General features: G+C 42.2%; 1 protein-coding gene across 39 annotated transcripts in view; it reads left to right on the plus strand.

The window, feature by feature from the left end:
- Positions 1-15301, plus strand: part of RIMS2 (regulating synaptic membrane exocytosis 2) — a 459423-nt gene that overhangs the window by 435892 nt on the left and 8230 nt on the right. The window contains exon 1 of one of the 39 annotated variants that reach the window (XM_035546305.2): positions 2933-3236. The exons of the other annotated variants lie outside the window; for them this stretch is intronic. Within the exon in view, the coding sequence (XP_035402198.1) occupies positions 3110-3236 (127 nt within the window). The 5' untranslated portion in view covers positions 2933-3109. Of the gene's footprint in view, positions 1-2932; positions 3237-15301 lie in introns of those variants that run through there. 39 annotated transcript variants of the gene reach the window in all.

Consider the following 15301-nt stretch of genomic DNA (forward strand, 5'->3'; position numbering starts at 1 on the left):
TCTTTTCAGTGTATTGTTTTAGCTTAAATATATATATATATATATATAATATCTTATGCCTAATAGCTGATAGGTATAGTGCAAGTTGAAGATAATTGAGATGTGTAGAAGGCTAGGCAGCTGCATTGGCTTTTCTGAAGACAACCGTGATTGAAGCAAACCCTGTATGCAGCAAACAAAAGAAATCTGTGGTCAATGATTGACAGAAGTGCAGAAAAGGTGATGAAGAAAGGGGCAATAACTCCTTCTCAGTTCCATTCCCAGAATGCATTCCCTAACTGCAGGTTTAAACGGGAGTGTTAAGAAACTTTTGGTCACATTTCCATAACGCCAGTGGACAGGACCCCTTTATGGCAATGTATGCTTTTTATCGTGCATTCAGGAGCCAGCTGCTCTGGTGTCAATGCCAGGGTGGTAATCCTATTTTCTGCAGTCAAGACATGCGTCTAGACTGCCATCAATTAGATTATTTGTATAATGTAACCGTTATCAAATGTTCCAGGAAAGCCTCCCCAGATCCCAGAACACTGGCAACTGTTGTCTTATCTCAATTCTTTGTCTTTGTTTTCGTTCTTCCCACTGAGCCTTTATTTTAAAGAAGGAAAATCAGGAGAGAGAAGCATGTTAAGGAGTCTTGGTGCTTTGTCATATGTTTGCTGAATTGGTGTCTTGTATCACAACCTGTAACTGGGGTAATTTTGAATTGATTATGGATTTTGCAATATTTAAAGTGATTTTCTTGGTACAGACTGATTTTATCAATGATAGTAACACTTCTGTTATATATACTGTGCAATATTAACAACAGCACTGACTCATTGTAGTTGCTGTGGCTGCTAAGTCTTGTTCAGAGCTGAGTGTCTGAGCAGCGTAGGGGCCCAGAGCACAGCCGTGCAGCTGCCGGGTCACAGCCAAATTCCTGCTGAGGCCACGCATCGCCTCGAGGTGTGCAACAGGCACACCACCCCAGTTCTGTATTCCACTTCTGCAGAGCAGTCATGATTGATTATTAAGATAAATCAAGCTACAAACATCGATTTTTCTGCCATATCTTACACTGATAAAAATGTTGAAAGTTGACTGCTTTTATTTTTATACATAGAAAACTTTACAGTCAAATCTCTTTAAAATATCTTTATCACTTACGTCAACACATTTCATTATTTTTTGCCAATTAAGTGATAGCTGTATATTAGAGATGTGTTGTTGCTACTATCATTATCATTTGCTTTACAGTCTTTTAGTAACTTACCTTTTTAGAGTAAACAGAAGTTCTCTCTGCAATTCAGCTATAGTTTAACTTGATGCAGTGCTAGTACAGATGCAAAGGGTGATTTTAGAGGGAGGGCTGGATGTTTTGCAGGCTGTGTCCATCTCAAATTGGAGTGCCTCATCCAGTATCATCACCAACTAAATGTACCTTTTGGAATATGGCCTGGGTGAGACATCTATAAGATGTCAGAGCCTAGACAAGTTGCTCTGGACATCATTTCTTGCTAGTGCGGAGGAAAAGAGGATTTATCTTGTCCCAAAGTGAGTGCTTGTGGTGTCACATGAAACACATTTCATTAGGAATGCTTGATTATAGTTGTCTTAAAATGAAAATATCATGCATGTTGTAAAAATAGCTGTCACTACAGTGAGTTCACTAAGAAGTCTTTTTTTTTTTTCCTGTAGATTGAGTGGTGGTAAGTTCTGTCCCTGAGTGCTGAACTTCTGATGGGTTTTCATTCTGCAGCAAAGCACAATACTGTTGACTGTTCAAGATTTTTTATTATTATCCAAGCATAAATAGTATTTTTCAAATATCAACTCAATGGAATACACTCCAGGTGTAGCTCTATAAACAATTTTTGTGAAGTTTCATTTGGCTTCAGACTGGCATTTTTACTGTGAAGTTTGTTAGATCAAACCCTGAATATCATTTACCATTATTTGGGGGGATTTAAAGACTTCTGAAAGACAACAGGGAAAAAAAAAATCACATGTACTAATGTTGTGGTTTAAAGTGCCAGTAGCAAAACAACAGCCATGTGCAGGGTTTGGTACTGCTTTTGCAGTGTTGTGAACTATAGGGGAAGAAGTTATTGATGCTGCAAAAGACAGCAGTAAGTTGATGGTTTTAATGATGTCCAGTGCTTTAGTTTCTTGCTATTTGGGGGGACAATTTGCCAAATGCTATACACAGCATTAATAAATCATCCTGGATAAACAGAAAGGTAAATGGTGGTGAGAACATAGAGGTTAAATCAAAAATGCAAATGATGTACTGGAGCTAGGAACAAATTGTGTAAATTCAGAAAAGACAGCCTTGCATCTGCAAAGGATGTAGGTGTGCGTTAGAAGTTTGAAGCTTCTGAAGCTTCACTTTAGAAGTGAAGGAGCTTTGCTTGAAGTCAAGGAGCAGTGTGGGATTTACCTCTGGTTGCAGGGCTGATTTCTCACTGGATGTTGGACCATTGGCAGCAGGCAGAGATGAAACATAAAAGGCAGAAATGAAACTAGGAGCCCTTCTGTGCTGTGCGGGTGACGAAGCCCTGGCACAGGCTGCCCAGAGGCTGTGGGGTCTCCTCCTTGGAGCCCTTCAGAAGCCGCCTGGACGTGGTGCTGGGCACCCTGCTCTGGGTGTCCCTGCTCGGGCACGGGTGGCACCGGGTGGTTCCAGAGGTGCCACGGGTGGCCAGCCTCAGCCACCCCGTTCCTCTCAGCGCCATTCCTGCCTCAGGTGGGCCGCTCGGCCTCAGCCTCCCCCCCCGTCCCGGCCCTCCCGGGCGGTCCCGACCCATGCGGGCGGTGCCTGCGGGGCGCCGCCTTCCCCCCGCCGCCCTTCCCCACACGGCGGCTCCGGCCCGCCCCCGCCTGCCCACCTAACGCCGCCCGCTCGCGGCTCGCCCCGCTGACAGGCGCCGGTCCTGCCCTGCCCTGCCCGGCCCGCCTCATCCCCACCGCGAGCGGCGGAGCCGGCGGAGGCATCGCCGAGCTCCGCGGGGCAGCGCCGAGCCCCGCGGCTCGCAGCCCGCCCAGCGCTCCCTTCCCTCCCTCCCTCCCTCCCGCCGCCAAGACGCCGCGCTTCTTGTACCGCGCCAAGGGCGGGTGCCGCTCGGCCAAGATGGGCCGGCAGACGGCGGCCGGCGGGCGCAGCATGCAGCGCTCGCAGAGCCGGAGCAGCCTGTCCGCCTCCTTCGAGGCGCTGGCCGTGTACTTCCCCTGCATGAACTCGCTGGAGGAGGACGGAGGTGAGGGGACGGGGACGGGCGGTTACCGGCGCTCAGGGGGCGGCTAGGGGCACGGCAGCTTGAAGGAGGCTTTTGGGGTGGCTGGTGTGAGCGTAGAGGCGAGTTACTGCCCAAGCTTTAGTTGTGCAGAAAGAAGGGTGGAGAGGGACTTTTCGTTCGTTTTGTTTTCATAAGAAACGTGCCTTCCTCCCAGGCTGTTCCCTCAGTGTCCTGGGCTGGCTCAGGTACCCCTCGCCTGTTAGGGCGGCATACCCCACAGAGCACCCCCTCTGAACCGCCGCATTCTGGCCCCATTTCACTTTTTCTTAGAATAATCTTTGTAGGCAGGAGGCTGTGCGTCCAGGTGGACCTTGCAGGTCTCACACCCAGCCGTCTCTACTCCTTAAAGTCAGCCCTGGCTGTGAAGCACGCTCGTGATTTCCGTACGGTTGTTGCAGGACCAGAACTTCCCATGGCAAAGAGGAGGAGTGCAGGGGGTTCTGGCTTCTCCGTGTAACTGGGGGGAGCCTAAGCTAGCTCTCAGAGAACCTGAAAAATAAGAGGACCTGGTTCCTGTTTGGGATGTGTGTAACAAATGCATTTGTGTGCTCAGACATGGCACCAAACCCTCCCAGGGACAAAAGTTGTGTTTCATGATCTTATTTTGAAAAATCTGCTTTTGTAAAGAAAATGTTTAAATGTATTTACAAGTAGAATGAGCTTAGTCTTCCTAGTGTTTACCAGAAATAATTTAAAATTCTTAATTTCATTGACATTAATTGAGCACATTCTACCTTCGGTAGATTTTAGCAATATCAAATTAAGATACCTGTATTTGTACAATCCTCCTAGACAGTATTCTATCAACTGTGTGTGTGCACCATTCATAATCTGCATTTAAAACAACTGCATAGCATATATCACTTTCCACATCCCAGGTCGAGAGTTCGGTGGCAAATGTTTGTCTGCAGTCTTCACGTGTCTTGATTTATCTTTCCATGTGCAGCAGTCGCTGAAGTGTCATCCCCAGAGCATCTTTCCTTTCTGATGAGGATGCTGAGGTTGGTGCCTTGCCTTTGCCCCGGCCCTTGCTCAGGGACTGGTCGGGTTGGCTCTTAATGTAGAAAATAGGGAGCTCCTCCCTGGGGCAAAATGTGCTGTCCTTCAGTACTCTCATCTGTTCCCTGCTATGAACAGATAAGTGAACTGCAAAATATTGCCGGTAGACTGAAGGGTAGGCTTCAGAGGGCATTTTGTTTAATCTTTTGACATGCTAATAAACTCTGTGGATGAAAACACACATTTTTAAAGGACTGAAAATATCATAAATTATGCTAAAATGCTTAGGTATTCTTTAAAGGTTATTCTATCCATTCCAGAATAGTTGTCACTTCAGTCCTGATTATTAGTAACAATAATGGCATTATCCCTGTGTGAAATCACAGTGTTGCTTTGTCTGGTCTGTTTTCTTTACTTTTCTAGGAAAAAAAAAAAATTTATTCCTCAGTTGAGACCTGTCTATGTTTAAAGCTGTTCACTGACTTGAAGAAATCTGAACTTTATGGAAATCAATAGAGGAATACCTGTTAGTTTAATGTTAATTCAATTGTAATGTTTTATTTAGTTTGTGCTGGCAAGTTATTTAAAAAGAAGTGTTAAAAGACTATATACAGGGTTTTTTTTACATGTTGTGTTTATTTAAGTTATCTGATCCTATGTACATGTAGGCTACACTTTAAAATGCATTTCGTGTAGTTCAAATGAAAAAGCAGAGATACAATTGCTGTGCAGTTTCTGTGTAGCTGAGTCTCTGCTGCCTGAGACTTCAGACACACCAGGTCACGCAGGCATGGCAGGCACGACAGCTGAATTCCTTTCCCTAGTGTACTCACTAAGATTACAAAGAAAAAGGAAAAAAAAGCTGTGGGGGTTTTTGAATGCAAGTCACCTCTGCACCCAATTTTAATTTGTTGTCTTCTGAATGCTTTTATACAATTATATTTTTGTACCCCCAGTGTCCTTAAATTGTTGTGGTATGTGTGCTCCCATGTTTGTGTACTTACTGCTTTACAGTTTAATCTGTAAAAGAAAAACGTTAAATCCACTTCATAAGTTATACATCCTCAAGAGGTAGTTATTTTTGCCTATGATGAATAGGTTAAAAAGAAAAGATAACCTGCTACACAGAGGTGCTTCTACATTTTCCACTCAATAAGTTATACATCCTCAAGAGGTAGTTATTTTTGCCTATGATGAATAGGTTAAAAAAAAAAGATAACCTGCTACACAGAGGTGCTTCTACATTTTCCACTCAATCACACTTTTAATACAAATAGAAAATCTGTTCTGTTGATGCATTTATTTATGATACACCCTTTATTTATGATACACCCTTGAAGACTTCTGTTTGTTAGCTGCCAAAATTAATACTTTGGGTAGGAAAGGACACGTGTAATGTCAACTTTCAAAGTCACCAAAAAGTAACTCAGTAGAATATATTAATAGGAACAAATTCAGAAGCCATTTTACAACACCATGAATGAGAAGACACATTTGAGTGTCAGTTGATGAAGAAAGGAGACTTCTTAAGCCCCAGCATCCAAGCTGTGATGTGCTGAAGAAGCAGCTGTGGAGAGGCTGCAGGTTTCCAGCTTAGTGGCAGGCATGAAGTTGCTGTGGGTCGGCCAGGTTTACAGCCCAGGGCACTGATACTGGTTTTTGCGTTTCCGACTTGTTGATCAGCTACACGAGTCCTTCAAGTTTGCCCCCAAATATTTTTTCCATCTTTAATGTACTTCTGGTATGTGTGCTTGTGCACACCCAGTATTAATACTTCACATGGTACCAGAGGATATTAAGTCTGTTATGGAAGTGTTAAGGTTTTCAAAAGATGTCTTTGTTACATTTTGTTACCTTTGTGGATGATAGAGGGCACAGCCTGCATCGTACAGTGAGAATTAGCATCACCTGGTGCTTGGAACAGATTTAAATTACGTGGATGTCATCGAAGAGAGGTGTGGGGTATGAATCTTGAAGCTGCTCTTGAAGCATCTTGAGCCTCCCATTTTGTCTTTAAGTCCTGGCTCTGTTGAAGTTAAAGGAAACTTTGTCATTAAATTCAAACAACTGGGGTATTTCAAATGTAAATGTTTGTGACATTGTTTTAGATAATGGGAAATTTCACATACATAAGATATTTAAAAGCGGTGGATTTGAGTTTACTAAAGTTTCCTGTGGTCAACTGGAAAATGTGCTTGAGCAAGTGAATTTTTCATGCAAGACTGAAGGTTATCCAGCACACACACAGAGGAAGGCAGAGGCTCGGATCACATGTGGTCACTAGAAAGCTTATGTCTGCTTCTACAAGTGGGACTGTTAACGTGGTGCTTCCTCAGATTACACTGTGTGTATTGTTTGCTGTAATAAATTTGTGCTACAGTTTCTGTTTTATACTCCTTACATTCACTTCTGCCTTGCATTTGCACTGAAGCGTTGATATGCGCTGTTAAATGGCAGGTTGTCAGGAGTGCAGCCATGGAAAAGCCACTCGTGGCAAGACCTGCGTACAGAAATATGCCCTCCAAAAGGGATTGTATTTCAATTTAATGTCGTCTTTGCCAAAGCACTGAGTTTTTGGGTGGTGGCGAAGCTGTGAGATTCAAGAGGAAAATCAAATGCTTTGCAGGTGCTGAAGACAATTCGAGAGATAATTTATGATAATTTAAGACATAAATTAATTCAGAAAGAACTGGAAGGCATCTTGGTCTCCCAGTATGTTAGAAAAACAAAAGGCAATTGGAGAGAGAGAAAAAAAAAGAAAAGCCACAGAATGTTCTTCAGCCCAAGACAATCATGCCAGAAATAGCAGGAATGAGTTTTGTTAGCTGAGGACAATATACATTGCAGTTCTGCATAGTGATGTCTGCCAAAAGAAGTTTCTTGAGTCTTGCTACAGGGGTTCAGTAGGAATCAAACCCGTTGTATGCTGCTCTTACCTAGCTGGCAGCCATCTGGAAATCTGGTTGGAAGAGTTATTTGATCATGTAGGTGCGAGCAGGAGTGTGCCATTGGTGCCAGTGAGTGAAGGAGCAGGACTTTAAATGTATCTTTAACTGCTCATTTGAGCACTATTATTGATTTCAGTGGCATTGTTCACAGATTAATCATCTGCTCGTTGGTAGAGCTGGAATAAAGCTGTGCAGTTCCTGGATTCGGTTCCTGTGGTTAGGCCACCAGATCACACTGTCCCTCTGGAGGTCCCAGTAGACAATAACAAGCAGACAATAATTTAACCAGAAATAGAAAATGGGGGAAGTAGTAACAATAAATTCATTAACACAGTAATTATTAAAGTGAAGAGAATCCTGCACATGAAGTCGTTATGCTTTAAAATTGTCCTCGTAAAAAGAATAAAGTAATAGCAGGACTATCAGGCAGTGAAGAAAATGAGAGTAACTACATCTTCTTGGGGGAATTGGCCTATTTTTTGGCCTTGGTGGTAAAGATGACCTTGCTTGCGTGGAATGTGCAGAGGCAGAGTCAAGGTGGAAGATGAGAGAAGGGTATTTTGTCCCGTGGAAAGGTATCAGCTGTAAAGGACAAAGCTTTAAGGACCATGGGCTCGACTGATGCTAACACACCAGAGGCTGTCTACTGTGTATCTCCTGCAAAAGTGGGGTAGCTCATCTGGAGGATAAAAATCACTCAATGGAATCTGTATGACATTAAATTTTATGGTCTATAGTATATGTTTGCTGCTACCACACTGCTCAGGGACTGACTCCAGTCCACCTCTCCAGCCATGCTGTAGGGCTGGCTGTCCCGCCTGTCCAGCTCCTCTGGTTGACTGCTGCAGAGGCAACACAGAAGTCATTTCCAACAATTTCCGTCCACCTTTTCAGTCCCAAGGTGGATAAGACCTTTTACAAAAGAAGCATAGGAATAGCTATACTGCTGCCAGCACAGCAGAGAATGTGGCTTAAACAAAACATGTGGAATCTGGGGACTGGTTGGAAAACCAACAGATGAAAGTAGAGGAGGTTGCAGAAGGGTTGACATTCAAAGAAAGTATAGCATGCTTCAGCTGACTATGATGGAAATGCCCAGCAGAGTTTTAAAGCTGCGTTTCTCTTGTATTTGTTTCGTTTCTCATCTGAGCTTTAGTTACTCAGCAGCATCTACCTGAACAGCTCAGGTATGGCTGCATCGGCAGCCTTGAAGCTACAGCGTATGACGGGTTTCATCCCTGATGGTACCTAGATAAACCTGAAAAAACCTGTCCGAGTTAAATCAACATGCTGTAATTGTCATTTGTCAGTAGCAAGGTCAACGGCACAGCAGAGCGGTGGCTGGCTGCGTTGCCATTTTTTCAGTTGCAGAGGTAAATGTTTAACAGCAGTAGTTTGAAAGTGGGTCATTACAGTGTGAAATGTCAGAGTTTGGGGAGCTGCGGTTATTTAAATAATGGTATTTGCATGGTACCATTACTCATTTTAGACAAAGCTAAGAGGAAGATCTGTTCCTAATTTGTGTAATCTCAGTAGCCATCCAACTACTTGGCACCATCTATCTCATTAGGCCCTAACAGAGGATGTTGAATTGTTTCAACACACTCGCTACATCATTCAAAACTGCTGCACAGATCCTTCTGATAATGTATGTAATCATTCCAGCTACACTAAAAATAAACAGAATTGGGTTAAAGAATGCTATTAGTGTTATTGTGTATTTAGAAAATATATCCCAATTCATGTAATACAAAAATGAAGAGCAATTGTGAGCTCCTCATTACAGAAACACTCTTCACTGTTTCAGAAGTTGTAATCTGCTCTTGGCGCTGCATGGAATAACTGTCATTAATGAGCACACAAGGATGCTCTTCATCCAGGAAAATGTGCATATAAACCTAATAGCATTATAACACAAAACTGCAGCGATGGTTTCTTTTTACTCAAGATGGTCGTCCTTTGTCATTGGCAAAATCAAAGACTGGGTTTAGAGGTTTCTTGTGGCGAAGATGTGCACCTACCTAGCGATTCCTTATGTAAACGGGATATAAAATTAGAATGTAATACTACAAAATTGCTTGCTCTATTTTTTCAGAATTTTAATAGCTTGGGGATAAGGCTGACTTCCCGCTGCTTTGCACTTTTTGTAGTCAAGCAGATTGCGGTACAGGATGTACAGAGTGGGTATAAAATGCTACCTTTCTGCTTATGCACAAAGTCAGAACTATTATGTTTGAATTGCCAGATCACCTATCTCTATGGGATCATAGCTAAGGGAGGGTACCCAATATGCTGTTCGTTCAGGTCACTTGGCACGTGGGGCATACAGCTGTGGGCTGAAAAGCAAAACTCTTCTTTGGTGTCACATCTTTGCGTTCAGTTTTACAGCAATCCTAAGAGGCTTTTGGCTGGTGGGTCCTCCAACCACGCTTAGAAGAGCCGTGGTCTTACCAGTAACAGAAGCAGAGACTGCTGCAAGGGTGCTGGAAATGCCCGAGTGGTTGTGCACAGATATATATATATATATTTTCTTTGCTTATAAAATCAAAAGGTCTATATTGTTATTATTTCAAAAGGGCACGCTTTGTGTTTTGATTGTTCCTTTTAAAATGTTCTTAGATAAGTGTTTATCACGAGTATTGTATTTGTTGTATGTTTTAATGAGGTGCATGAACGCATCAGTAGTTCGGTTGGAAAGCTGTAAAAATTGAGTTAGAAAGTAAAACTGCAGAGCTGAAGCTTTTTTTTCTCTAGATACAGCAGCTCCTGATATCAGTACAATGAATATGGAGGTGCAAAAAAAAAAAAAGGCAATCTTTTCTGAAATATTAAGAAAAGTTGGGGTTATGTACAGAAATGGGGGGTTTTCCGTTTCAGTGTGTGCTGTGAAGTATGCAGTTCTATACTACACTTAAAATGTCCTTCACTGTGTCAATACTGCAGTCAAAATCTGTACTCAACATCCTTAAAACAAGGGATCCAACCAAACGTCTTCAAAGCTGGTTTGCTGTCATATGGTCAGGGCCAAGTAACCAACAGAGAAGTGGAGATCGCAGAGGGTGGCAGGAACACCAATAACGCCAGCACCCATCCAGACCAGTTCTCTGGGATGGCTCCCAGCGTGCTGGGGAGCTGTTATCAGAGGTAAATTCTTTGTCAGGGGAATTGACCGAGCTCCAGACCCTACTGCTGTGGTTTCCTTTATGCCAAGCTGGGATCTCTAGGGCATGGTGCACAGCACAGGTGTTGAAAAGAAGCTGAAAGCTGTCAGAGGCAGCGATGTGTCAATTTTGTACATAGCATGCTCAGTACCGATTCTGTATAATAATACAGGGGATACAGGAATTTTAGAAACATTAAAGTAATTATTATGTATGGGAAATACAGTTCTTGTTAATACCTCAGTCTTGTAAAAATATTTTAAAATCTCTTGGGATCGCAAGTGTTGAAAAGCTTGAAGTGATGCCCCACGCAGACAAAAGCAATTTCTGTTGTCTGATGCTCTTAAATATTTGCAGAAGGATCAGTTAAAACTATCAGGAGAATGAAAATGAGCAGAGCAGGGAAATTAAAGTGGCAGAATACAACTTTAAACACATTCAGAAGTGGGAGGGAATAAGGAGCAGGTGCCTGCCTTAAACCACAGCATTGCCTGGGAGCAGCATGTGGTAAGCTGACCTCACATCATGCGGCCACAACAAGCCAGGGGGGAGCTTTTCCAGATTGGAGGTATGACCAGCCTTGCCATGAAAGGGAAATGAAATACAGACAAAAGGATGCTGCAATGTAGTCTGAGCTTTTTATCCTGTGAACAGCCAAGATTCTTGATGGCTGCCTCTTGGGCCCCGTGTATGGGAATTCAATGAGAATGGGACCCGAAAGCTTCTACACCAGCTATTGATCAGAAGCTCAAGCAGCACTTTTGCAGCTGATTATTTCATTCACTTTTCTCTTTCTTTCACTTTTTCTTAGGTGCTGTCTTAATTAACCTTAATCTTAATTAACCATGCTTCCAGTGTGGCCAGAGGAAAGAAAGAGGAGGAAATAAAAAGGCATAGGACAAGAGTGAAAAAGTATTTCTTGACTGAAAATGACAAACTAATGAGGGCTCCCAAGAAATTTAAAAATCTTTTCTGACCAGAGGCTGCGAGGCTCTGTTTTAGAGGAAGGTGTCTGGGCACCTGAAAATGCAGTGGAGCACAATGAAATTGTTAAAGAGGAAATGTGGTTCCTTTGCTGCCTGTGATGTGGACAGTTGGTGTGGCTTCTCCACCCCTAAGTCTTTCCATACTCAGTCTTCATTGGCCTTCTGGAAGGGAAGGCCATGTGTCTTTGGGGCAGTTACTTCCTTCCTGTAGGACAGGATAGGATTTTCCAGAGGATTTTGTAGGCATAGCATAGACTGAGGCTCTCTTAGTCGAGGATCTGTCAAACTTTTCCTACCTGGCTGCCCCCCTACTGAAGTGCATCCATACTGAAGGGAGCACTGCTTTTGGGTTCCTGTGGCAGGCCATTCCCATCCCAGTCTGAATTTCATAGTGTTCTGTATTGAGATACACGTGAAAGGAAGAACCGGTACAAAGGTCTTCCCTTCTTCCCTACAAGCTCAAAGTAAGGGAAAATCCGTGTTTATAGCTACTCCTGCCCTGCAAATGCTTTTTGGGCTTCAGAAGTGCTTGCATCATGCCCTGGGAAGAAACTCCATCAGAAGGACGGTAACAGAACACTTCATGAGCTGGTGGTGAGCACTGTGTTGAGAACAGGTAAGGTGGGCTCAAAGCTTCTTAAATCGAGGTGATGGTGGAATCTAGGCTTCCTAAATCTTGCTTAAATTAGTAGATTCGAACCCATGTTGGCTGCTGGGGGTCTGTGGGTGATGCAAGCAAAGAAACCGCTGAGCTGTGTTTCCCTGCGGTGCTTAAACAAGAGCTAAACGCCCAAAACTGGGCTGTGCCAGATCCAAAATTGTGTGTCTGCAAGGGGATTTGAGACCTACCCTGTCCACTTCTCGTAGGTAGGCTCAAGTGTTCTTAGACTCTGATCATTTTATCTAACCTGTTCTTAATGTGCCCAGTGCAGGTCTCCAGATACATAGAGAGTTTTGCTCTTGAAAAATAGTCACTTAGTGCTCTTTGTGGATCTAACTCCTGAGTTCAGATGAAAATACTGAACCAGTTTTTTATCCAACTGTTTTGGTACTGTGGGAAGTGGCACTTCAAGCACCTGAGTGTGTTTCTGAAGCCACAGTTGCTCTGCACTCCATGAGAGTCCAACCGAGAGCTCACGTACCACATGGGGACCGGCATAACCAGCTGGCCTCTGCCTGCACCAGCAATGTCCTCTCCTGGGGCTCTCTTTGCAGGCACTTGCTGAGAGCAAGCTGAGACCTTGCGCATTCCCCCACCGGAGGCAGTTATCATCTGGCTGGATCCCAGATCACAGAAGGTAATCTGTTGTGCTCACTGCAGTCTTCAGCTTGCCCTCATCTGGTATGGAAGATCACATCAGGAGTGCTGCACCCCTAATTTCCAAGCGATTGGCACTCCTTGTTATGGGAGCAAATAAATCCACAAGTCATTTAGAAAATATGGCCTGTAGAGTCTATTTGCAGTAACCATATTAGTTAAATTACCAATGCGATTAACCGTAAGAATGAATGTGCTTTCATAAATGCCAGAGCAATTATTTCTGGTAATTTATTCCACTCCATACAATATAGCCATAAGAATCTGAACTAGTGTTTTTCAGATAATATATTCCATATTTTTGCTGGCGACTTAAGAGAAATTTCTTCTTTCTAGGTCAATTAGATTATGCTAATTTGGAGAACATTCTCAATGTTCTTTATTAGAGTTCAGTAAATTATGAGAAAATTTATTTTCAGAGTAGGTGGTCAGCAACATACTTAGCAACAAAGTATGCTACTAATTCTCTCATTTCCGCATCCTTTCATTGGGAGGGGTTAAAAACTTTGTGTGAAGTGAGTGTTTAAGTCTAAGTACTTGATGATTACGAATCCAGACTGCCACCTTTACACTGGCACCAGTTACGTGTTTACTTCTGTGTAAGATAGATGCACTCCCAAGTTACTGATCTAGCTAGAGAGTAGCATCACCTCAACTGGGATTTTTAAACTGTATGTTTTGAAAACTGGTTTTCTGAAATGATCCGTCTTAGAAGAACAACAACAACTTTTAAAACTATTGTTGGTTGGTTATTTTGGGGCTAGATCTGCTAAAGAATGCAAACACTCAAGTAGCTGAATCGACACAGCTGAGGATATTCTAATTTCTAGGTAAGGATGAGGGAAAACAGTTTGGTTTTACTGGAGCGGGAAGACCTTCAGCCAGGTCTTCCACCAGCTACAGCTTGTAAGTGTGGTACCAAAGACTATTTCTTTGAGCTGAGAAACTGCTTCACATTTTCATTACTACTTGCAACCTTTTAAATATTTTAATGCTGAACTTATGAAACATGAACTGTGAATCATATAAATATCAATTTGCATCTAAATTGCTTGAGAAACTATGATTATATTTGGTTTGTTATGTTTTTTGAGGGACCAAAGTAGTGGTGGTATTGTGAAATCACGTCTAAGCATTTCTCATGTCTATTATTACGTATTAGTTTAACCAAGCTTAATCTGAAAGAATACTCATCTCTAAAACAGCGGCTCTGGAGTCATGTCTGTGAGCTGCGGCTTCTTCTGTGCTTCTGTTTCAAAATGCCATTTTGCTGTTAAAATCTTCAGTTCTTATTTCAAGAAGCATCAACATCACGATTAGCATCATGCTAACATCAGCCTTACTGCTGAAAGGTCAGATCTTCCTCTTTTGAGACCATCAGAGAGCTGTGCCATTTACTGCTGAAAACTTGAAAATTGTTTTTCACATTGGCTCTTTTTGACCCTCCTTAAATTCAGTGTTAGGGTCCAAATAATTCCTGTTTATCATCTGCATGTATACTTAAGTTGGGTATTCTGTGCATGTTCAGCTTTCATTCTATAACAACGTTGTGTCTTCTCAGCTGTTGGCTTGTCTTCCTGTGAACCAGAGCACTTATTTCAGTTAATGTGAATGTGGGAAAGGAACACTGGTGCAAAGGGATGCAAAGAACAGCTGGTGAAACACGTGTCTCTGTGAAGACTTGAATGGCAATTGCACTAGTTGTGCCTTAATTTCTCAGTAAATTGATATGCAACAGATGTGTTGATTTCTTTCTATGAATGTTTTGGTAGAGCAGAGACATACCAAATTTATATTATAATTCGGAGAATTGCTAATTAATAAAGGTTACTGTATGCTCTTTCACATATTATGTAGTCAAACTCATATTTATCCCAACCCCCAAAATCCTTGAAAGATGGTATAAAAACTTGAAGAAAAAAAAACTTGAAGAATCATGTAAGATGGAGTCATTCTGTTAAATTTGTGTAATTCATGTTTACAAGAATGAAATGAAAATGATCACCATTTAAGAAGAATGAATGCTAAGTAATCAAAAGAGCTCTTAACATTGGAAGGGTAATATCCTGTAACAATACTTCAGTGAATACAGCATGGAGCTTCAGGAGCTGCGTGCCTTTCAGATTCAACTGTAACACTGTGTACCTTCTCTACAAGACAATAGCACATTTTTTTCCGGGTAGTTTTGCGGTAATGTTTCTTTGATCTGAATGATTGGATTTTAGATCAACGTTGGACCAATGTTGGAAGTCAGCTGCCAGCTTTCATTAGTTTAATATGAAAAATAGAAGAGCAGACACTTGGAACAATGCAACCCAATTGTTGACTTCTGCCCTTCATTTTCCATATGTCATGTTAGCCTTGTATTTTATTTTATATATGAATTTATTACTCCAGATAATAATGGGTATTTTCCAAACTAGCTTTGACAGAGTAAAAACAATGAGTTCTTTTTGTGTAGGTACCAAATTACTGGATGGTACCTAAGGGGCAAGGTGAAGATCTAAAGCAAAATTGTTTTTCTTTTGTTTATATCGTACTGATTAAAAGTTTTGGTATTAAGGAATGTATAGAAGTCTTGTGATAAGCAACATGACTACAAGATGTGAATGAA

The sequence above is a fragment of the Cygnus atratus genome, chromosome 2 (genome assembly GCF_013377495.2).
Source record: "Cygnus atratus isolate AKBS03 ecotype Queensland, Australia chromosome 2, CAtr_DNAZoo_HiC_assembly, whole genome shotgun sequence".
Taxonomy (NCBI): Eukaryota; Metazoa; Chordata; class Aves; order Anseriformes; family Anatidae; genus Cygnus; species Cygnus atratus.